Source organism: Talpa europaea (genome assembly GCF_964194135.1).
Source record: "Talpa europaea genome assembly, chromosome: 5".
Lineage (NCBI taxonomy): Eukaryota > Metazoa > Chordata > Mammalia > Eulipotyphla > Talpidae > Talpa > Talpa europaea.
Genome location: NC_140071.1, coordinates 133,366,214 through 133,392,416, shown reverse-complemented (window position 1 = coordinate 133,392,416; position 26,203 = coordinate 133,366,214). Strand labels below are relative to the sequence as shown.

Sequence of the window (26,203 nt, the reverse complement as noted above, 5' to 3'; positions counted from 1 at the left end):
TGGAGAAATTGTGTATGAGCAGGTGCTTAACTGATGAAAATGAACATTCACCACCTGAACACTCAGTAAGACACACAAGCATTTCTCTGAATAAGGAAGAGAACTTTCCGGTGGACTTAGCTAGTAGTTACTGCAGCAGTTTGTTGGTATGGGTAAAGGAGCTGTTTTAACAGACTTAAAAGCGAACAAACCAGTTCAAGCTTAGTAAGCTCACACCTGACACAGTCTTTCTCCTCCCACCCAAGCCACCTATTTAGTTCTGCTCTCTGAGTCACCCTCTCAGATTGTGGAAAATAAGGATGAGTTGGCCCTCCTCAGCCATTATTATATGTTGATCTGCTGCAGAGTCCTATGCCTTTACCTTTACAAAAGTGAACCCTGGCCCCAAATAAAGAAACATCTTGATGTTATTGCAATATCTCTATCTGCAGGAGAAATGGATAACATTAGGCATAGAGCCATCCCTTGCAGAGGCTTGGTAAAAACTAGTTTGTTTTTCAAATTGTTTGGCATTCCCTGCACAAAGTCCATCAGTGCTGATGTACATCACGGGCAGTTGAACTTTGCTTTCTGCCCAAGAGTAGCTGTTCAGATCTTAGTCCCCACCCCAACTTGCAAATGTTGTGCAATGATGGCAAAGGAGCTTGCAGAGGAAATAAACTTATCAAAGAAAAGCCACCTTCGAACCTCGAAAACACAAACCACAGCCACACTGTACCTAGTTGCAAAGTCATCTTTCTATATGACAAATATTATTTTATGTATCCTTTCATTTGGTGGATTACACTGTTATCCCCTCAAAAGAGTCAATTTGTTTGATGATGTAGGTTTGCTTTACTTATAAAGTTTAAGAAATGCAGAGAAATTCTGGAAGGAAGGTATATGAACAGTCTGAGTAAAAGATAAACACTGATAGTGACAGACACGTAGGAAAGATGGGAATTTTATGAGTCACTGTATATGTGAAAGGTTGTTCATGCCTCTTTCAATGTCATTTGAGGGGAAGCAACAAGATCACTATTAGTAATTTTAAACAAATAAAATATGGTCAGAGGTAATACTTGTGTTGGATGAAAATAATCAATAATCCAGCCTATTTCTCCTACTTACAATATTTTTCCCGCTGCCTCTAGATGGGTGTCAGCCAATGGAAGCACTGGCAAAACATCTGAATTCAGGAGGAAGGAGAAACCAGAATATTGTTTTTTTTTTTTTTTTTCCTGAACTTCTTCTTGGCAGGTCTCCTTGGATTGACTATCTCCCTGCATGAAAATCCCTGGTTTTTGTCAAGCTCCCTTCCACGTGAGGTATCCCTCGTCACACTCCAAAAATGGCATCTACCTCTTGCTCTTTAGCTGCTGCTGTTTCTTGCTTGAAAGGACATATTATCCTTGGCTGACTTCCTTATAACCTGCCCATATCTACACTCCCTTTAGACAATTATTTTCTTAAATGTGAAATCTCTTTCCCACCAGGACTGTAATTGATACATATCACCATCAATGCATAATGGCCTCAACAGTTTTTGCCCTATATTGCGAAACCTGAATCTCACATGAGGCACACATGAGGCTCTGAGATGGAATAGCTTAAGTTTCTGGTAACAGAAAGAAACATTCAAACTGTGTTTACCTTAACCAATAGGAGTAAATGTGGCTCCTTCTATTCGCTTCTTCCTGTAGACCACATGCAGCATACTAATGAATTTCATCAATCAACACATGGGTTTTAAGCATTTCAGATGTCTAAGAGTATGAATCAGAGCGCTTACTATTTTGAAGTTTTCACAGTGATAGTTTTCTCTTTGGAAGCATCTTTAAGCCTACTTGTTTGCTGAGTATACTAATTATGTGATAAAGAACATAATATACAAGGTTATTAAACACTAACATGCAGGTTTCCCTCTGAAATGGCAAGTTTTATACATATTTAGGTACTCCACCCTTTGAATTTAGAGACCCTCTAATCAGATTTGGCAGCAACAGCAGAATTTTGAGATTAGGCAAGATCCTAAGAACTCTCTAAAATATCCCTTAACTCCTGATTAAAAATGTAAATTCACGAAGAGAAGACAAAACAATTCTGACGAAATTTAAAATGTGTGCTGGGACTAGCAACACAACAGCAATATATTCCTTAGTAGCCAAGTATAAACAACACATCCTCAAAGCACAAAAAATAAAGCGTGTGACATTTTATGCACATTTCAATAATGCACATTTTACATGGTGCTGTAAGAAATCTAATCTCACTTTATCAGCAGAATTTGAGTGAATTTCAAATTAAAAATTTCATCAAGAAGAACATATTTTCAGAGTTGGCAGGTTAAGTGACGATAAACAACTGTCACAAGCCAGGGTCACATAAACTGGGAAACAGCACTGCCTGCCATCTTTGCCAGGAATAAACCTGAGTTCTATGAATTTTAATTCTGTAAGGTCTTCAGGAACACATCCTTGGCATGAGGTGTATTTGTCTTGTGTTCATACATGGCAGGGATGGAGAAAAGGAGAGGGAGTCACCTGGGGATCAAAAACGGCATCCTGTGATTTGGAATGAGTGGGGTAAAGAAGACAGCAAAAGGAAGTGCATGTGGCTAGAAACAAATTTTGTTAATATGCTGATTTTGCTATTTTTCTTCTCTCAATGCTTTAAACATGCAACTTAAAAATATATAAATCTTTATGTCATCAGCCTTGAGTAATGTCATGTCTGGAGATAACTCAATGCAAACCTGAGAAACAGGAAACTTTCTCTCTCTCTCTCTCTGTTTTCTACTGGATGAGATGATGCTGAATGCTTATTTATGCTTTTAATAACATAATTTCATTATCTTTAAAATACTTTAGCCCACTGGTTAAGCAGCAATTGAATTCTTAACAGGATTTTTTGGTTGAAATTGCTGGTGCTTCTTTTAAGTAGAGGAAGAAATTTGCCATACCTGTGGCTCACAGTCCTGGAGCCTGAACTATAGCTCCAGGCAATATCCACCACAGACATTTGTTTGGGGAATACTTGCTAATAGGAAAACGTTTCAGGTCTTGTTCTTCAAGAAGACCATGTATGAGAATTGATAAATGGCAAAACCATCTCCAAAGAAGATCCATAAAACATCTCAGTACTAAATTTCACACATAAAGAACAGTTAAATTTGATATCTTTGATGACATTCAACCTTTCTTAATGGAACAGCATGTACACGAGAAGGTGTTCCACGGGTCCGTTTGTATACAAATCCCCAACCATGCAGTAAGGGTCATATTAATCATGTTACATTACAATCCTCATAAATCAGTTCCATTGATTTAGATGGACAAGACTATATTGGTTAGCATGAGCCACAACTTAGAATTAAATATAATATGGTGCATCAAGATCAGGTTTCAAATTGAGAAGGAATTTGAATAATAGATCACATATGGCTCCTCACTGGACTAAACACAGTATCCATTACTTTGTAATATTTGCATATGGATTTCTGAGACTTATCATATAACAAATTATTTTTAAAAGGTTTATAATTTCATGATAATAAAGTCAAGATGTGTTTGTAAAAGTGACTGGCCGTGATAAAAAAAAAAGTAAAAATATTTGGTAAAATAAAATCTTATTTTATCTGGAAAAGTCCTTATTGCTGAATTTGTACCCCCTAAAAAAGATTATTTGAGGAAAAAATCAGTAATTATTTATTTCTAAGCAATCTCAGACATTGAGAAAACTTACATGAAAAGCTCTCAGAAAAGAAAATTGTTTTCCTAGAAATTTGATAAGACTAATAAGACAAGAAAGAGGAGTATGTATCTATGAAAATTTCTTCACATCTCAAATTTTCTCTATTTGTGTAAAGGCATGGGCATTTTCGTATCCAATTAAAGGCAACTGCCAATACAACTGATGTGAATTAGAAATTACCTGTTTTCAAATGTAAAACAGAATCACTATTTCTTCATATCACATATTTATTAAAAAAAACTGAAATGTAAGGGTTTGTTGTAAAATGAAAAGTAAAATCACCCAAGACATATTCACATCGCTTTAAATATTTCATAACTGCAAAGACATAGGCTGATTGTTCAGGATACAATTAGCAACTGCTTGTATAGCCAATCTTAAAGCAGATTTTTAAAACTAATTTAACTCTGCCTCCTACTTCTTCATTAATTACTAGCTAAGGGACTTGCAAGTGCCCTAATGAATTTTACATTAGGTTCTGCTATATGAACAGTATATATTATCACAGCATCTAGTAAATGCAAAAACTGGCTTTTCCAACTTGCATTTTGAACAGTTGTACAGATTCTGCCTGGATTTTGCTACATTTGGTACCAGAGACTGAGACGAAAAGAATTTTTATGAGAATCAATTGCTGTAGTCACATTTCCCAGGTCATAATAAATCTTACTATTTTCAAATCTTCAATCTGTCCTAGTTCCCAAAGTTCATTTTTTTCTCCTATCTTTCAAAGAGAGAAGAAACAACTGCACCTGCATTGATTTCTAAATTTTAATTATTGAATAAGAGTTTAAATATTGCTATTATACGTGCTTTCCATTAATGCCTTACTATACATACTAGCTAGTCATTACAAGAATACTGTATTTTGGATTCAGTACTTATGGTTTACAACTTTACAACCACTTATCAACTTCATAAAATTCTTTGAAATCAGAACTATAAAAAAATAGAAAAAGACTAAGCAAAAAAAAAAAAAAAAAGGCAGAGTACTGCATACTGGATCTAAATCCAGTTAAGACACAAGTAAAACAGTAAAACTGCTTACCAGAGAAGAAAATACAGATTCCTCTGAAAAGCTCAAGAAAAGCTTCCTTTTATGAGATGGTTATCTAATGCCATAGCAAGACAAAAGATGACAAACAAAGCATAGCCCAAGTAGATAAGATATCACAAATAGTGCACCATCCTTAATTGAATGTTTAGAGCAAATACTGTAAGTAATGACTGATCACATTGCTATGATAAGGCAACAGCCCCATATTATTCTGTACAACTGTACCTATTTTAATAAAAGTATAAAACTGGGTAGAAGCTATAACAGAGCTCCAAGTTTACAAAAGTCACTTTCAGACTCTCAATGATTATTCTTTTTCACTGTTTGTTTATATCTACTTTTTACTCCAAACTATTAATTACCTTAGGGTTCTTGAAAGGTTCAAATTCACTACCATTCACACTGATTAAAAATAGCACCTGATAATCTTATTAACATATATGAATATTTAATCATGTGCTCAGAAATCATTTGATTTTTATAGTTATTCACTCAAAACTGTTTTTCCTTATCAGGTTGTAAACATAATCAGATAAGGTATTATGCTATTAACTATAAACCATTAACTTCCTAGAGAAAGCTCACACACGTATCTCTCAAACTCTGTAGTGTACAGGTTTCTTTACTAACGCTTTTATCTGATTGTTGAGATTAAAGAAGACAAATAAAGGTTAGAAAACTAGAGCTAAAGACAGTTCTTCATGGCCAGGATCAAAGTGTAGTATTATGTTAGCCTAGCATAGCCTCTCAGAAGTTTGATGGCCCATTAAAAATATCTGTTATTAGAGTCAAATAGTTTTGGAGCCACCTGTCACTGTCTTAAGGATGGCATTACCCAGACATTTTTCATGGGCAGCCAAAACGCTGATGGAAGTTCATCATTTTGAAACCTTTCAAAAATATTTACTTGCTCTCAACACTTCAATTTAAATGGAGTTTCTATTTCAATTTTGCAAATGTTTAAACATTGAAATCCACAGCAATGAAACAAATATCAAAATCTCAAGCTATTTGACTCTTCAGCTGTCTTCACATTTTACAGAATTCAGAAATCCAAAGAAAAAAGAATGTCCTTAACACTTTCACTGCCAAAGCTCAGTGAGCAAATACTGGAAATAATTTAGGGCTTAAAAAGATCAAAGAGTTCTAGAGAATTTCCAAATACCTGCAGAGAGAACAGCTATGTGTTTTTCTAGCAAACTGCAGCGAGCAGCACAGCAGAGAGGGGAAACCCCTCCAAAATAATGCATTTAAAAACCTTTCTACTCTGCAGACACTGCTTTGCTAGATTGAGGCACATTTAAATAACAACAGTACCAAGAAGGCAGAAAAGATCCACCCAGAGAATCCAGTTCTACCCCACACCAGAGCTGCACTGCACACATTTTGAAAAATGTGATTCTCAGCAAACACTCACCATGGTATTGGACTGACAACATCAACAATAAACACAACACAGAAAATAGTGAGCCTTTCCTGCCATTCAACTTCATTACCACGCTCTAGCAGCCTTGCTTTAAAAAAAAAAAAAAAAAAAAAAAAAAGGCATTACCTGTATGAAGAGAACCTGTTAATAGCCTGAGAAGGTACTGGGCAAATTTCAATATTTCACGTTTACACCGTTTTCTACAGCCACTCATCTTAAACAACAAGGTATTCTTCTGAAGAGAGCCAGAAGTCTTTGCCAATAAAAAAGCACGACAGCCTCTGAGGGGAAACTTCTGTCTCAGTTTATGTCTCAGGCTGCTACAACTCCTGTGGAATTAGCTGGAAGTGCCTCAATCAGAAGTCCCTTTCCAAGCTAGAGGAGCTGCACAGAGAACCTTCCCTGGGTGGCGAGCAAGAGCTGCTGCCCCTGTGGCCACCAAGTTGTCTGTTGCAACAGATAGGCTGCGGGATCGCAGGAGTAGTAAGCTCAGCTGGCTCAGCATCCCTCTCCCGAGGAAGCAACTCGCAGACCAGCCCAGGAGGCGGGGCCTGAACTGCCAGCTCATCAATGAATCAGCAGGGAAGCAGGTGAGGGGACAGCTGACAGGGCACTGGGGATGACACCCCGGGGTGCCAATCCAAGGAGCCTGCTGAGGGCTCCAGCCTGCTGGGGCAGGGATCTCAGGGTACCAGACTGTCTCCAAAATGATTCCCTAAAAAAAGGGAAGTGGCAATGCATGCAGCTCAAGGTCAGACAGACAACAGACAATTCCCTGATTCGGGTACATCGGATTCTGAAAGGCTGAACAGTGACAAGGTTCCTCAGAGGCTGACCCTGATGCTGAACACACACAGTGGAAGATTTACCACCGGAGGGAGCCAGCACTGCCTTGTCACAGATAAATGGACCCCACTTCATGGGCACAGAGGTGGAAAATAAGCTGTTGGCTAAGTGCAACCGTGTGTTCTGCACTGGCTCAGTATTTGGGAATGAGGGCAAATCACTGTCTCTCTTAAAATAAAGTAGCCTGGAAACCTCAGACCTCTACTTTGCCTCCAGGCAACAAGGCTGCAAAACTAATTCCTGCATCATCCTCAGAGAAAGAGCTGCCTCAGTTTCTTTGTGCTTTTTTGCTGGTTTATTTTGTTTTTCCTTGTTTTCTTATTTATTTATTGGACTGAGATAACACTGGTTTCCAACACTGTATGTGACTTAGGGGAACAGGTTCACACCTCCACAGATGGATGTTACACACCACACCCACCACGGAAGCCCCCATAAAAGGCAAAGCGACTCACTAGCTCCCTACAGATTGATTTATTTTAAGTTAATAGTGAGAACAATTGCAAGTCTGCAATCTTCACAAAGTACTTTCCTACTCTCATTGGTGTTACAGAGGCAGGCAGTTGCTAGGAGGGCCAGGAAGCACAGGCTTGCTACTCTGAAGGTGCAGGGGTTTTTCTCTGCATTCTGAAGTGTCTTGGGCAGCTTCAAGGAAGTATCTACGCTCTAATTTTGCTCCCTGGGTTTTTATCTGTTTGTTTTGTAGAAATATGAAAATTATCTGAGATTTAGTACCTGTGGAATGTACCTCTTCCATAATTTAATTACCTATACAGTTCTGTTATTTTTTGCTGACCTCTGTTGCCACAATTCTAGTTGAAACCAATATTCCTCAATATTAGTTGAAATGATGTTCTTTCACAATAATGAAAGAAGCACTCCTGAGGTGAGAGATGCAAACAGATTCAGCAGTAACTCACTCCTGCAGCTCTTTCACTTTCTCACAGGACTCGGTAGTATAATCTTTTGAATGGGATAAGGAAGCATGCTTTCCAGGATTATCTGGAACTCTAGCTGAAAGTGTCTGAGATAAAAATAGATTCATAGACAAAGGCTAGTCACATACTTGTTGAAGATTTTTCTCCTTCACATTTGCCATGAGTGGATGGTATCCCTTAAAGTAGGCACTAGAAATAATCACTTTCTTTTCTATGAAATGGATCAGAATATTTTTCATTTATTTGCTAGAGAATGAAATCAGATGAGTTATAGAAGACATGCACATAGCACTTTTATCTGTTTATGTAGACATTGTGCATTGAGCACCTGCTGTGTTCCTTACATGGTTACAGGGTGCTAGTGATACAGCAGAAGCTAAGAAAGGTCAATTAACAAAGGATAGATAAGAAAGTATCAACCATGAATAAGTATAATGGAGGCAATTAAACCAGGTTAATGCAACACAAGGTGAGTGGGTTGAGTGGCAGATAAGCTATTTCTAAGAACTAAGATAGTTATGCTGAGATTCAAATTACAATAGAACCAAACATCTACCATGAGCTGTTTAGGGGAAATAGCTTATGAAGTAGGAATAAAAGTTTGTGTAAAGACCCCAAGCTAGAATTGAGTCTGTCATTCTCAAAAAAAAGGAGAAGCTGAAGCATACTGAGCCAAAGGAAACTTACACATGATTTCATGAAGCAAGAAACAACTGCCTCAAAAGGCTTTGTAGCCAGGGCAAGGGATTTGGATTTTAGTTGGATTGTCCTAGAAAGTCCCTCTAGGGAACAGGAGAATTATGTAATCTATCTGTTATAAAAAGAATAAATTGTAGGGGAACAAGAATGGAAGAAGGAACTCTTATGAGGAGGTATCACAGTGGTGTAGTGAGAAAAGATGGTGGCATGATCTGCAGTGGAAATGAGAGCTGGTTGATTTCTGAACATACTTTCAAACAGAATTTGGAGAGATGAGGAATGAGATGAATGAAGGCTGACTTAGCGTGGGGCCTGAACAATTAGAAGGATAAATTTAATGATGATGAAATAGGACACTGGGTAGGCTACATGGTTAAGAAAATCAAAAGCTTTATTAGCATATCAGAATTTAGTTATCTCTAATGTACTCAAAATACAAATTTAAAAAAAAAGTTAACCAATTCATTTAAAAATACCTTTTAAATGGAGTATAGCAAAGGATAGATATCAAAGGATAATTAGAGAACACTATATATAATTCTACAGTCATACATTTGCCAGCTTAGATGCAATTTGACAACATGGTGAGATGGACCAATTTCTCAAAATAATAAAAATGAAAATATCTACCAAACATGAAAAAGACAATTTGAACAACTCTATATCGGTAAGTCAATTAAATTTTAAATAAAATACTCTTAAAGACCATAGTGTCTCATTGGACAATTCTAGCAAGTGTGAAATGAATTAACAATTCTTCACAAACTTCCAGTAAATAGAAGGAGGTAAAACTTCCTAACTCATTATATGGATCAAGAATTACTCTGATAGGGCCTCCCCGGTGGCGCAGCGGTTGAGCGCTGGGTTGCGAAGCTCCCCGCGGCCTCTGAGGCGCCGGTTGGATCCCCGGCTGCTCCCAGGCCACTGGAGGAGGGTCCCACATGGCGCGCAGACCTCTCCTGCCGCCCGCTGCTCCCCTCAGCAGTGTAATTCGGTCCTTCTGTCTGCTCTGCTCCCCGCTCTGGCTCTGGTGAATTCTCTCACCCTCCCGCGCTTCTGACTGTACCCAGTGCTTGTATAAACAAAACAAAACAAACAAACCAGCAAACAAATAAAGCATGCCTCTATAAAAAAAAAAAAAAAAAAGAATTACTCTGATAGCAAAGCCTGATAAAGGCAATACATAGTTCAGTGGGACAGAATAAAAATCACAGAAGTAGATACACACAATTGTGCATGGCTGATTTTTGAAAAAGATGCCAACATAATTAAATGTAGGAAAGACGATATCTCAACAAGTAATGCTAGAACAAATGAACATATGCAGATGCATATTAAACTTTGTCCAAGAGTGCATAATGAGTATAACTTACATGTAAGATTATAAAACATTTAAGGAAAAAAATAGGAAAATATTCAGGATATTGGGATAGGCAAAGGGTTCTTAGACTCTACATAAAAAGCATGGTTCATAAAAGGAGAAATTAATAAGTGCACATTATCAAATTTAAAAAATTCTCACTCACCAAAGAGCCTGCTAGAGAATGGAAAAGTTAGCTAAAGCATGGAAGAAAATATTTTCAAACAACCTATCTAACAAAGGACTAGTATCCAGAATAGATGAGAACTTTGAAAACTCAACAGTGAATAGCACACAATCCAATTAAACGTGAAAATAGGGGCCTCCCTGGTGGCGCAAGGGGTTAAAACTCAGTACTATGAAGCTACCCACAGCCACTGCAGCATGAGTTCAATCCCTGACCAGGGAGGTGACCCACATGGCACAGCAGACCTCTCCTATATTGCCCGCTGCTCCCCTCAGCAGTGTATTTCAGTCAATCTGCCTGTTCTGCTCCCCACTCTGTCTCTTGTGAATCCTCTCATCCCCCCCCACAACACACACACATCTGGCCTATATCCCAGTTCTTGTATGCATAAATAAATAAATCTTTAAAAAAATAAAATACAAATTAAAGTACAATGAAACATCAATTACACATTTATCAGAAAGTTTAAAATGGAAAAAAGTAATAGACCAAAGGCTGGTGAGGATGCAGACTGAAAGCAACATATATTGTGTGTAGAAATGTAAAATGGTACAACCACTTGGGAAAAACAGTCTGGTGCTTTTATTAAATTCTAAGCATATATCATCCATATAACCAAACAGTTGCCTTCCTGGGAATTTATCCCAGAAAAATAAAAACATATGTTCAGGGAAAAAAAAAACTTATATAAATGCTTATAACATTTCTGTTTTTAATGTGCAAAACTAGAAACAACTAATATGTCCCTTAAGAGGTGAACAGTCAAACAAACCAAATCATGCTATAACTATACCATGGAATACGACACAGTTATATAAAAGGAATGAACTGTGGCTGTAACAACTTGGATGAATCTCAAGGGATTTATGATGAGTGAAAAGAAAATCTCAAGAAGTTACAGATATGATGATTCCAATTATATAACACTTTAAAATGACAAAATTATAAAAATAGAGGAAGGGCAGATTCATGGATGCAGATTCAGGGAGCAAACAGAAGTAAATGCATGTGTGAAAGTACAAAGATGGATAGATCCGCTGTGTAGTGATGAAAATGCTCTGTATCCTGACTGTATCTATGTCAGTTTCCTACTTATGATAGCCTTCCATACTTTGACAAGGTATTACCATTGGGGTAAAACTAGATACATTTATCAGTTGGTATCTTTTTTTAAAGATTTATTTTATTTATACAAGAACTGGGGTACAGGCCAGAGGTGCAGGAGGGTGAAAGGATTCACCAGAGACAGAGCGGGGAGCAGAACAGGCAGATCGACCAAAGACACTGCTGAGCAGAGCAGTGGGCAAGACAGGAGAGGTCTGCCATGCCATGTGGGCATCTCCCTGGCAGGCCAGGAATCGAGCTGGCGCTGCAGAGGCTGTGGACAGCTTCACGGTGCTGCGCTCAATCCGTTTCACCACTGGGGAGGCCCTATTGGTTGATATAACTTGTGTAAATCTACAATTATTTCTATAAACAAGTTACTTAAATATATAAAATGAAATAAAATACCTTCTTAGCACCTACTACATGCTTCTGTTTTAAATTCTAAATATGTGTAAGTGAACCAAAAAGACAAAACCAGTAATTGATGGAGCTAACCTCATCAGAGAAGGAAAGACACAAAAGGATAGGGCAAAGGAATTAAATGGAGGGAGGACATTGTGGTGCAAGTAAAATTGGATGATCAGAAAAGTCCTCATTGAGATAACATTGAAGGAAAACTTCAAGGAAGAGCAGGAATATGATATGTGCACACGTAGCACATACATATAGCAAGTTTCTCTATCCATACATTTTGCTATAACTGCTGGATGGTCAGTTAATAAAAATCATTCCGTATGAGAACTTTCTAGAAATCAGCCTTTAATAAAGACTGATTCTGTCTTAAAAGCCCAGACTCCCAATATAACCAGTGTTCTCTTTAGAGAAAGCAATTACAAATCACTAATTCTGTCAAAGAACCTCTATTTATTGTTGATTAATATGTAAGGCAGATACCACTGTTTAATGGTATCCTCTGGAATACATAAACATCATTAAGAAAAATATAAATGTCAAAGTATTAGAAAAAGAAATATGCCCTTTTATATGTTAATTTGAATTTGTATGACCATTCATTCCAAAATAGCAATAATATTGATTGCATGCACAGAAAATAATGAGAAGTCCTTGATGTTTCATAAATGTTTGAGCAAAACTACTGGAATTCCCAGTGAAATGTAGGAGAACTTGACAACCACTCCCCTCCCCATGAGTTGAACAAAGCTCCAGCGTTTAACAAGAGTTAGCAATTTAGCACACGTGACAGACATTATTAAAGTGTTTTGCAGTAAGATTACAGATAATTTAATTTAAAGGCAAACTGGAATATCAAGTAGTAAGGACCAGAGGCCATAGGGTGGGGGGTGACTCCAGAATAATGGGCCTTGTTAAGTAAGTTACAGAGGAAAAAAGGACAGGCTCATTCCAAAATGGATTTCTCCTAATTGTATTTTGGAAGATTTTATTGTTCTGGCCAGCTCTTTAAGAAGTCCAACTCCAAGAAAAATAAATCTTAAATACACTTGGATTACCCTCACTGTAAATTAGGCTGGACAAATAAACACAACTGACTGATTAAAGAAAGAAGTTTGGCTTCCCTTCAAGGAAGCAAGGATCAGTGACTCCTGATAAGACTTGTCACGATGGAATTTTGCCCAAAACGCTGTTCCTCTCAATACATCTCAGTGTATTCTGTGTGTCTCAGTTGGAACAGACATTGTGATGCTTTTCAAATTGTCACAAGTTGCAAAATTAAACATGTGCAGCTTAAAAATAGCACACCATGGGGCTGCAGAGAAAAGCAGAGCAAAGCCTTACGGCAAAGTCACAGGTTTTAAAAGTGGGTCTTGATAAAATATCAGACTAACTAGTGTCCATTACAAAGGAAAATCCCAATGCTTGTCTATTTCTACCCCAGAAACATTGCTATTTCCCAGTTTCAATGAGTAAAGGTCATGCCAACATGAAAGTAATGTTTGCAACAACATCAGTAACAACTTTGTGAATAAAAAGCAAGTCAAAATGAAATCTACTGTGAGACGTCCTCTTTAAGGGAGTCTCTATATCAACCAAAAAAAATAGTATTCTAGATAATGGCTACACAATGCAATTACACAGGTCTTCTACCTTAATTTAATATAATCCTGTACTACTAAAACGATGGATGGATATCAGAATTGTGTATCCCATTAGTATGAAGAAGGTGAGACAAGATGGACAAATATTTACCTTTACACAGTTTCATAGAATTACCTATTTAAAACAAATTATGAAGTTTAAAAAAATTCTGGAGGGCTGGAGAAGTGATTTTTGTTTTCCCTAAAGGATACAGTTCTGGCTATCTTCTATGGCATATGATACGAACTACAGTTTTTCTCCCAAGTGTTCAGAGATATGCAAAAAATATCTGTGACTTAAGTGTATGTTTTTGGGAATGATTTTATGGGAAGGAGCTGAAGGTTCTTCAGTGGGGCTCCCCCATCTGGAGCACTACCTCGTGGCCCTATTCATGGTATGAGTCCTGGGGACAGATGCTTTTCACTGATGGAATGTCATGTTCTGTACGTAAAAGAAGACAAAAACCCATTGGAAGCCCTGGCAAGCAGACTCGTGGCTGAGACCATGGGCATGAGGACTGGTTTCCAAGTCATCATCCAGAACTTCCAGTGCTGTCCTTGAGATGATGCAGGTTCCAGTTGCCATTATCACATAGAGCTCCTCCTTGATTATGACCAAAACAGGTATCTGATAAGTCCCAGAACCCAAGTCTAAAAAAGGTGTCCTAAAGAAGCTTACATTAACTTATTTTTCTCTGTGAAAGAATTCCTCTCCATATTCTGGGAGCCATATGTATAAAAAGAAACAGGGGTTCTAATTTAGTACTGAATTCAATGTGCTAGTATCATGTATGTTATAAAATGTCAGGTCATGTAACTTTACATACTCTTTTTACTCAGCTACTAGATAACTTTTCAATCTTTTGCATGAGAAAAGGTTGAGATTAATGGCAATATTACAGCAAATCCCACCATTACACAGCATTTTTTTTATATTTCCATATGTATATTTTTTTTTATTTATTGAAACTCCTGGAGCTTATTCACTTCAATTTTATCTACACTCCTACCCAGTCTTTCTCAAAGTATGATCTTTGGCCTATTTATATCAAAACTACCAGGAACACCTGCCAAAATGCCATTTCTCAAATAGTCTTCAACATGCAGACACAGAATCACTACGTAAGGGGCAAGGAAACATAATTATCTCCAGAGTTCTCAAAAACACAGGGTCTTGGTAATCAAAGCGACCTGAGTCATCTTGGAATGAAAAATCAAAGAAAGTCCAAATTGCAATTTGAAGATGATGCAAAATTATGGTTCTCTAACAATAATCCACCTGACATTTCAGTCTAAAGCCACCTGCAATCTCCAGAGCACAGGGATGCAGTCTTAGAGATGCATCCTGTATTCCATTTCAAAATAAATCACAAGTGAGTCAAGGAAGCTGCATTTTCAGATTTATCAAAGGCACTCAACGGGTAGGTTTAGAACAATCAGGTCACTCATTTGGCTTCAACGAAAGTCATTCACTAACAGTAAGCAGCCCTGCCATACCCATTCAAATCTCATGGACACACACAGACTTGGTGACATGGCTTTCTTACATTTTATTAGCAGGGCTAATGAATGTAAAAACAATCAGGCCCTCTACTCAACTTAAACTTCAGGCTTCAACCTGCTAATTCTCTTACCTCACTCTATTCCATATTTTGAAGACAAGTTTTTCTTTTTTCACTTATCATATTACCTATGCAGCTTGGGTAACAGGAGGAAGTCAAGCTTACCAATTCTGCCTGTGCTTTGTTTTGTAAGGAGAGGCACAGAACTTTCTGTCTCATTCTCTTATGAGGTATGATCTCAGAAAAGAGAATATAGAATCTAAGGTTATCTAAGTGATGGGCAGCATATAATAAAAAAGAATTAAGAGAAGCAATAAATATGTTAACCTTCCTACCCCCTACCTGACATATTACAGATAATGTGTTGACTCAGGAAATTTTTATTGAGTTCCTATTACTTATGAGGCAAAGGTTGGGAATTAAGTTTAGATAATATTAAGGTACAGACTGAGCATCTGGAGATGCTGTTCTAGCATTCAGCAGGAAGGTCAAGGTTGAAGGTCACATGTAGAAGCCATCTGCGAAGACATGACAGTTGAAGTTGAATATGGATGAAACCCCTCAAGAAGATGGACATGACCTACAAGCTATTATACTGTCTCCGTTTAAATTACTTTGCTCTGTTTTTCTTTCAAGATCAACTGTCTTGCACTATTTATCACAAGAGATATTTTAAAAGCTGCAAACTTTATAAAAATCAAAGAAGTTGAAAGAAAAATAAACTCCGTAAGAAGTAACCATGATACTAAACCTGAATTACTCTCGATTTTTTCAACAACAAAAAAAGGATTTTCTAGCCATGTAAATAGCTGTAAGTATTAGACACACAATGGCATTAGATAATCACTGAAACATTCTATTTTTAAAGATTTATTTTATTTATACAAGAACCGAGGTACAGGCCAGATGCGCGGGAGGGTGAGAGGATTCACCAGAGACAGAGCGGGGAGCAGAACAGGCACACTGATGAAATACACTGCTGAGGGGAGCAGTGGGCAAGACAGGAGAGGTCTGCTCACCATGTGGGTTGCTTCGAGGTCAGCGGGGATCAAACCAGCGCTGCAAAGGCTACGGACAGCTTCACAGCGCTCCACTCAACCACCTGCGCCAACAGGAAGGCCAATTACTGAAACATATTTACTCAGTGATATACATCAAGTTATGATTCTCTTTTGTGTGAATAATCCCTTTTGCAAAACTCTTGCTAAAGATTCCATTGATGATTTGGTAACTGCACTAATGCCGTGGGCCAAATACCAAAAATCAGATGTTCTAATCCTGCAGCTAAGAATCACATCCATCCAACTATGATCACCAGCACAGGCAACTTCCAGATTAAGCGGCACAGAAGCACACATGTCGGCATGCCATGCAGAAAAATGAAGCAATGTAACAGCAACAAAATGCAACTGCCTTTCTCCCCAAACAATGCATTTTTTTTAACTCATAAAGCAAAAATTAGATTATGCTGAAAATAAAGACTTCTTTGAGACTTTGCCTCACACTTCTCTATTCAGTTTCGACTAGCTAAAGGAGAAGAACTCCTCTGTGCCTTCTGAATGTCCTTGAGTGCACCCTAAGGATTCATTTCCAAACAGCAATCTGAGGACTGCACACTGCACACGCGCCCTAGGAGTCTGCTGCTTAGCCCCTCATCAGAGCAGCCTGATTAAATATTCAGGATCCTGCCTTGGTGGTGCAGAGCAAAGTAATACAGGGTTCTGACCTTCTCCAGGAAAATCAGTCAGGGAACAAATGTGTGACAACCGGTGACACAGACTACGTGCTGCAACCGACAACCACCTAGTACAGTTTCCATGTCACATCTCGCCAGCGTGGTAACACACTTTGAAGCTCTCACGCATGCTGTAAATTGAGACCCATCTACAGCTGAACCCTTGGCTCCAGGTGGCCTTGTAGCTAGTGTGCCAGGGGGAGGCTGTGGATTGAGGCCTGGATGGTGAGGCAGTATTGTCCTCTGGCTCCCTTAAGGACCAAAGGTGTGCAAACTGTCTCCAGACTCAATTTTCCGACCTGTAAAATGAGGATATTGGATTAAACAACTCTTGCCTTCTTTTGGCAACTCTAACAAATTAATGTTGACACAAGGAGCTCTGAATGTATTTGTTTAAATGACCATATAATCACCCACAGTGTGGACTGGGTTCAGTTAATCCACCCATACACCTGCTGATTGGTGTTCAGGCTGGATTCAGTCATCCTGCTGCCATCAACAACACTGCAGTGACTAGCCCATACATACATTCTGGTGAGATGGGACTTTGATTTCCACAGGTTTGTGTCATTTACTTGGAGGTGTGCTTACTACATATTGTTAAGTGAGAAAGCATGTTACAATGACATGCATATATTTTTGTGAAATAAAACATTCCCTGTATGTGCACATTTCATTTCCAAAAAATGGGAATCTACCTCATTGCAAGAAAATAACAGATGATTTGGGAAAAAGGTTACAGATGGCAAGGTTATGTAATGATATATGCCCAAGACCTATATCACACTATCCACAATTATTCCTTCAATAAAATCATCAAGAGAGACTGCAACAAAATGGAATATCTGATAACACTAACATTTAGAACATAAAACTATAAAATTTATGAAAATATGGTAACTATGTATCTATGAGAAAAATATAAAAACTTAAAGAAAGCTTTAATTTCATCAAGGGATTGGAAATGTAGATAATTTTTTTTACTAGAATTGCTTCTGCTACTTTCTTATCATTTTTGGAGAAAAGTAATATATAGACAAAAGGGAAAATATGAGTTAGTAATATTAATTCCTTAGGAGGGTCTATCTCTGTAAAAAATAAGTGACATCTAATTCTTGAACATTCTCTATGCCCAGAGGATCCTGCTGTTACTGAGTTATGTGATCCTTATAAGAACCTTTAGAAGTCTTCTTTTCCCCAAGGAAGGATGGCAAAATCTGTACTAAGAAAGGTGAACTAACTCTCCTAAATTTGTTGAGGTGTTAAAAGTCACATATTAAATCTAAGTTTGATTTATTCCTCAAGCTCCTAGAGAAAAAAATGTTGATGACATAAATGATTTACCCCAATCTATCTAGTATAAACCATATTCATCCAGTATAATATTCTTGAGGTGATTAACCCCTTGACTCTTAACATGCATGGATGGTAGTCAATTATGACTATGGTTTCAATAGCTCCTGGTGGCAATTTCTCACTCACAGAGATGAGGTGGTGTCCTCACCCTTCCAGGGCATACTGACCTCTTTACAGTCTCCCATGGCACTTCCCCGCCCCCTGTCCCACCCTCTGTTCTTTGTGAGAAGACCTCAGCAGTGAGCCCTTCATTATACTGGCAGTCCAGGACATAGATGGAGATGGCAGACAGGGAGTTAGAGATGGGGAAGGGAAGAGAGAGAGAATGAAGGAAAGGGAGGAAGCAAGGACAAATTAAGAAATCATCCACAGGGACAGAGAAGAGAGTTGGAGGAGATAAGGAGGGAAGGGTTAAGAAGTGTTTGGGGAATAAGGCAAGAAAATAAAACAGAAAGGCGAATGAGGAATAGAAGAGAGGAGGGGAAAGAGAGAAAAATAAAGAGAAATCAGATTATGATTTATTTGGTTGCTCTGGCACACTAATATGCAGGATTCTGAGAGATGTCTCTCCCAAACCCCTCAAGTTCCTTTCCCATTCTCAGTGCATTTTCTCTGAGATAAAGGAGAATTAACAGAGGACATTCTCTGACCTACAGCTTTTACTTGTTAACTTATTTTTTGTATAATTTTATTGCTGTATCATTGCATTGTTAACACTGTAAATTTCATGTGTGCATCATTATAAATTGACATCTGTATACACTACATTAACTTTTCCAGTAAGAGTCCAATTAATATTACTTATGATTAATAATTCAAAATTACCTGTAAAAGGTATAGTGACTTTTCATCATCTGTCCTTTTAACACGTTTTATTTTATAGTACTATGTGAGTGCTGCCTTATCTGTTGCCAAACTATATTTTAGGAGAATGGATAAAAGGCTAGCATTCTTCTTAGTGAACTGGAACGAAATCATTTCTATTCCATTTTTGCTCTTTTGTCTTGATACAACTTGAGATGGTGTATCTTTGCCATTTCTGCTACAAGATAAATTATTTTCAATTCAGTTTAATAAATGTGAACTGGAGTCTTATGGCTTTCCTTATATCAAGCCCAAGAAGTAAAAGAATTATGCCTGATCTCAAATTTGTATAGGACTACAAATGCCAGGGGTGAGGAGCATCATCAAAAAAGTACTAACTGGAAAAATTATTCCATAAACATTTGCTTTCTCTTGAAAAGATCTACCATTTGCATGAGATGGTTTTCTTTTTTTTTTTTTTTTTGGTACCATAATTGCAAAATATTCCACTTGACTACGACATTATTCATTCATTCATTCAAACATTTATTAAGGAAGGAACTATAAAATCAGGTTACTTTGATACACCATATCTGATTTCTTTTAGTTCTGCATTAAACTAAAGACACCTGGGGTCTATGTAACTGGACGGCATTAGTGTGAAACACTTATTCATACAGCCGTGTGAAAGGTTCTTCTGTAATAATCTCAGCTTTCTGAGAAGGATCGAAAGCAGAAACTAAGTCAAATCATCCTAAGTCAGCATTGTCAGTCATGGAGATCCTGATTTTATTTAATACCAAAAATAGTTCAGTCTATATATGGAGGCAATAGAAGGATCTTGAACTTCTAATAAGAGACAGAAACTGCTGCTTCCTTGAAGCCCTATACGGAGTCATATTAGATAGTGAGTCAATTGTGCATCACATCTGCCATCTCCCAGTCTTTTTAACATTTAAATTCCTTCACCTCTAACATTGGTCCTGACTCACCCATGCAATCCTTAAATAGCTTTGTTAATGAAGCAAAGGGATCATGATGAGGCATTTCTTTTTTTTTTTAAGATTTATCTGTTTATGCATACAAGCACTGGGGTGCAGAACAAATGTGCAGGGGGTGAGAGAATTCACCAGAGGCAGAATGGGGAGCAGAACAGGCAGATCTACTGAAATACACTGCTGAGGGGAGCAGCGGGCGCAAAAGGAGAGGTCTGCTCTGCCATGTGGGTAGCTCCCTGGCGAGGGATGGAACTCCTGATGCAGAAGCTGGTGAGAGCTTGATAGAACTGAAACTTTAACCTCTGTGCCACCAGAAAGGCACTTGATGGGACATTTCTGCATCTCAGCTACTACAGTGATTTGTCTCTCTGGTGTGAACTATATGCACTATTTAAAGTACAATGTGTTAATATACATCTTTTTTTCTATTTGAAACATCATTTTTGTATTTAAATACATATACACATCATTTTCTATTTGACAAAAAAAGTTTGGTACAAAGAAAATTAGAAGAATTGTTTAAGAAGTCTCTTCTCTCCAATCCACTACAGGTGGTAAGGGAAGTTCTTGTAATGGGACAATTTGTCTACTGTCTTTCCAAATGTAAAACTACCACACTGGAGGGCCTCCCCAGTGGCGCAGCAGTTGAGCGCTGGGCTGCGAAGCCGCCCACAGCCTCTGCAGCGCCGGTTCGCTCCCCGGCTGCCAGCAAGGGTTCTACATGGTGCGCAGACCTCTCCTGCCGTGCCCGCTGCTCCCCTCAGCAGTGTATTTCGTCGGTCTGCCTGTTCTGTTCCTCGCTCTGGCTCTGGTGAATTCTCTCACCCTTCAGTGCTTCTGACTGTACCCAGTGCTTGTATAAATAAATAAATAAATCTTAAAAAAAAAAAAGAGAGAGAAAGCCAGAGATGAGAAGGAAAGAAAGACAGAGGGAAATCTAATTATATTAGATAACCAGGAACTCTGAAACGAGCTCCATTTATCTCAGAAGAACATAAAGAAATCTAAGGGAGTCAATTTAAATATATTATCTGCCTGCTGCTGTTTCACCTGCTGCTAACAGATGCTCCATACAGAGCCTGTAGTGAGAAAAGGACCATTATACGTTCTCCTCTCAGGAACATGGGGTAATGGTATTGAAGGTGAAAGAAAATATAAAAATATGGCATTTCATCAGGGCTGGGTTTTTGTGTTACTAGCTAAATGGGCTAGGCAGAGCAAAAGTTCAGCAAACATTTGTTGAATAAATAATATGAGTAAGCCTAAACCTTTTAGAAATCTATGGCTCAACAGAGGCTACTATAACCATGACGGCTCAATAGCAGTGGAGGAGAGAAATAGCGTGAGGCCGGTTACTGGATACCTTCTCTGCATTTTTTTCCACCAGTTTATCCACCAAGTGGTTGCATTTACCTTTCATGCACCAGCAACATGCATTCGGCCAGCGACTTTTCATGTCTTATCACGCATTTTCCATATAGTTCATGTTTCTCCCATTTTTCCACGTAGAATGTAAGTAAATTAAAAAAAAAGCATTAAGGGAATAAAAGAAAACATTCAACCTTCCAAAGACAAGCAACCCTCCTAGCTGACGGATGTCAAGAAAATGTAACCTAGATTCTACTAACTTGCTCAAAAGTTTCTTTCTTGAAGCTTTTGTTTGTTGTTTTAGTTTGGGGACTCTGTGATTACCAAGCTGTTCTCACAAATTTAGATCACCAAGTTTCACAATAAAAGGGAGTGATTCAAAAGCACAATGTAACTTCAAAGCCTTAATTCAAAGTTTAAACTGTTTAGTGAGCAACTGCAATGTTTATATATAAAAATTGTTAGGTGAAAGCAGGATAGAGTAAATCTGTACCAACAGATTATGTGTGACATTTGGGGGGAATCTGTAGTAATTTATATCCCTCATTAATTTGTATTTTATCTATTTTTTCATCTTCTATGATCCTAATCATTGTTAGACTAGAAAGAAATTCTAGAAAGAAATTCAAATTGATTATAAGAAATTAAGTAAGAAGGAAGCATTAGATTAGGAACTACCTATAGTACCGTATTTTACAAAGTTCAATGTCTTTTATAATCAACTGTCTCCATCTTTTAATCATTCATGTAAGTGACTCATTTTTTGAACCAAATAATTTCTATGCTGCAAATACATATCAGAGTTGAATTTCTTGATCAACTGGCTAAAAATACCACATAAAATTCACCCACTATCATTATCAAACACTTCTTGGTTTTCATCATTATGGTATTGAGTTCTAGCCTACATAGAATATTCTAACACATCCAGAAACACATTTGCTGCCACGCTGATAAAGCATGATTGCAAACTCAACAGTTATCATTCACAATTCTTCTTCCATAATAATAAACCAACACAGTCACTCTCATGACCATGCAATATCCTACAAATTATAAGCCATATTCATAAGACATGACTTAGCATTTAGACAGTGCTTATCATTTTAGGTTTTCTAAATGCTGCCTATGTGTATTATTTATGCAAGTACATGACTGGTGTAAAAAAGAGACAGATTTCTTCTTCCAAAGATAGCCATTTTCTGAATTGCACTGAAAACTTAGAGTCCTTAAGATTATAAACACCATATTTCAGTCAAATTACTATTGTGTTGAGCTCACTAGTCAGTCTGTCATAAGTAAAAACAAGAAGCTATTTTATGAAAATACATGAATTTACTCAATGTACTATTAGATGCTGAAGACAAGTGTAAAAATGAATCCAAATCAGCCCTGAATTTTTGGCTCTCACAGCCCAGTGGAGAAGAGAGACATGAATACAATCTGGCGTATCATAGACCTATTATACCCAAACTTTGGGTGTGTGAAGGGTGCAAAGAGACAGAAGGGAAAAAATGTTCAGGATCAGAGTTACAAAAGAGTTTGCATTGTGTGTTCAGAAAGAGTAGGTTTTTTGCAAGTGGCTAGGGAGACAGAGCAAGGTAGCCCCACCTTCTAAGCTGACACAGCAACACCTGAGTTACACTGAGGTTTGAATGAGCCTGAAGAGTGAGAAAATTTCATGACAAACTTTACTGTTTTTAGTTAAAATTGCAGACTTAATTCCACACACCATTTGAACCAGCACCAGCATTTTTAATTGAGAGCAGAGAAATCCCAAGCCAATTCAAATTATAAAAGCAAGCCTGGCAAGATTGCTGGTGGCTGCTGCTCTGTTTCCCTGACTCCAGAGAAGGGATGGACTTCTGCCCTCCTCGCTCCCCATGCACCTGTTATAGCGCTGTGAGATTGCACTAAGATGAGTTATTGATGCCATTTGACTGTTTCTGCTTCCTGTGCTAATATTCCTGTGCCACTCTAAGATTAAGAAAAATTTTAATTATTGTGACTCTATATGGCAGTGCATTTAATGTTCAATAGAGTAGACTGTGAAAAGACTCCCAGTGTTAGCAATGGGGTAAGGGTAGCAGTTTCTTGGAACAAAAGACAGAAATTCCACAAGGGTTCAGATTACTCATTTTACCCAGCCAGCCAGCCAGCCACCCAACTATCATCTATGTTTCTATCATCTATCAATCATCTCCATCTTTCTATCATCTATATCAATTTATCATCTATCTGTTATCGATCACCTTTGAATCTAACTAACCACCTATTTCCCACCAACCTATGTGATTTGCACATATATTTCATATAATAAAAATGAACAATATAGAAGTATCTAAGAGGTCACTTGCTGCCTTAGTTCCCAATCCCAGTTATTTTCCATAGGATGTGATTTCATGTGCATGGCATAAGTTATTGAGGCTTACAAGTCTTAAATCAACACTTTACTATAAAACATAACATCCGGGGCCTCCCTGGTGGCACAAGGGGTTAAGCACTTCACTATGAAGCAGTCTGCAGCCTCTGCAGCACAAGTTCAATGCCCAGCAGATCAGGGAGAAACCCACATGGTGCAGCAGACCTCTCCTGACTCACCTGCTGCTCCCCTCAGCAGTGTACTTCGGTCAATCTGCCTGTTCTGTTCCCTGCTCTGTCTCTGGTAGATCCTCTCACCTCTCGCATCTCTGGCCTATATCCCAGCTCTTGTATGCAAAATAAATAAATCTTAAAAAATAAAAATAAAACACAACAACAGACAAAAATGCTTAAATTGTTCCATGCTGTTAAAACTCATCCGTTTCCCAAATTTTAAGACTCTCCTCTGTGTTTACAGGATCCAAATTAGTGGACTAGAGCTTCTTAAAAAGCCTGTGCTAACTATCACTGCTGCTTCTCTTTTCTCTCTGGTAACCTCACATTTGGTAAGTTGCCAAATCAACATCTGGTTAAATCAAATGTTAGACTTCAACCTGATGTGTTTATGCCTCATCTCTTTCCAGTAATGGAATAACCCTCCTGATACAATGTGTAGAAGAAATACTGAAGTTGGGAAGTGGCTTGTTGGAAAATGTAGGAGATGAGGTTAACAAAGAACAAAGAACTTAAATGGTTCAAGGAAAGAATGCTTAGTTTCTACAGGAGTTCTACAGGAGTCACACACAGTTAAAAAATGTATACACGGAAACACACACAATCTTACCCTCCAAGATAAGTGCAGAATGAATTAAATTCTTGCAGCTAGCATTCAGGTTTATATTCATTTAATAAATTTGTGAACCTTCCACGTAACTTTTCATAGTATTTTCACTCTGGATTAAAGAGATGATGGAGATGTTAAGACATCATTAAATATATGTGAATGAATAAATAAATAAATAAATGGTGCTCAAAGAATTAAATAAGGCAAATAAGGGTTTTTAAGAGATCAAAGGAATGCATGACAACCTCCTCTATCAGAGACATCAATATATGCTGAATATCAGTCACATCAGAAACAGAAGCTGGACGATTTTCTGCTCTGATATTATTTCCCCTACAATATCTTCTGTGCTTCTTCTAGCCTTTTCATACTCCTTCCTTTCTGGAGTTGCTTTGTGAACATTTTAGCATCACAGCACTTCCTGTGAGATGTCAAAATATTCCCACTCTGTATTTACTCTGCCTGAGTCAGTGTCTAAACCTAATACATCTCAGGTATCATTTGTTTGACACTTCAACCTTCACTACACAATGGTTCCTAATATTATTATTAAGAAATGGCAGGTTTCTTTTAAGTGAATACTAATTCATCAAAACACAAAAACAGAAAATCAGATGACTTAGTAAATATTTCAGAACTACATATATAAAATATCCCAGCTCTTTTTCCTGGACTTCCTGTCATAACATTCATACCATTTATGAATAATAATCCAGAGCTGGTGTTTTGGAGTAGAGCTGAAAAACCGGCTATCTTAGACTCACATTTTAAAGGTATCTATGTAGTACTCAGCATAAAAAGACATGAGCTACAATTTTGGCAAAATGAAATGAGCCAACTACCATTAAGTTACTTAGAGTCGAGATATTACAAGTTACAATTGCTCCCTCTGAGGGGTCTCACGCTGACTGAGACATCAACCTTCAACCTTTGCAGAGAAGTGGAGGACTAGAGTCGAGAACATGACCCTGTGGTCTATGCAGTATCAGAAGTAAATAGATTATAGGCATATTGAAACAAATGACCTCATTTTGATATCTTCTATCTCATCATCTCTGTAGGTGAAAATAGAGAACTTCAAACTTTTGTTATGTTTCTTACTTCTCCATATGGGTCTATCTCTCCCTAAAAGCTGTTCAGTGTTCATCAGGTCTGACAAAGATTGTGTTTGACCTAGCTAGTTGATTTCCAGTTTACAAAATACCTGTGACTTCACAATAATGGGCATGAAATTAATATACTAAATAATTAATCAGGGAACTTTTGTACTAAAAGGAAGATTGTGCTTTCTCAGGATGAAAATAATTTTTAATTGAACATTTCCAGATAGAATAAAATAAAATCCATCAAGAGGTTTGTAGTAGAGCTTTTGTAGTGCTTTGGCAATATGTTTTCTTAACCTAGAGCAAACAAATGCTATGAGGTTAAAAGTATGCATATGGAAATAGCCTCATTCCCCATCAAGTTCATTTGCATAAAATCTGCAAACTATACATTTGGGAGTCAATGGAGAACAATGTTACCTCTCATAATTTCCTTAGTTTTGATGTTTAGTAGCAAAGCAGCCAGGACATCAGTGTACTATGAGCCTGGAGATGTTTACTTCTCCTTTCAGACTCCTGATATTAATAGAATATACCACTGCAATGACTTCTGTCTAGAGTAAGCAATGAAGCAGTTGCTTCCTCAATAGCCAGACTCAACACCCTTGACATTGTTTTAAAGGAGCCTGTCTTATTTTTTCAACATTCAAAAGTTATTAACACATT

General features: G+C 37.7%; 1 protein-coding gene across 3 annotated transcripts in view; it reads right to left on the bottom strand.

Moving 5' to 3' along the window:
* Window positions 1-26,203, bottom strand: part of KCNIP4 (potassium voltage-gated channel interacting protein 4) — a gene marked incomplete at both ends in the record, with an annotated part of 891,330 nt that overhangs the window by 700,290 nt on the left and 164,837 nt on the right. The window contains one exon of one of the 3 annotated variants that reach the window (XM_084233321.1): window positions 6,342-6,429. The exons of the other annotated variants lie outside the window; for them this stretch is intronic. Within the exon in view, the coding sequence (XP_084089447.1) occupies window positions 6,342-6,429 (88 nt within the window). Of the gene's footprint in view, window positions 1-6,341; window positions 6,430-26,203 lie in introns of those variants that run through there. 3 annotated transcript variants of the gene reach the window in all.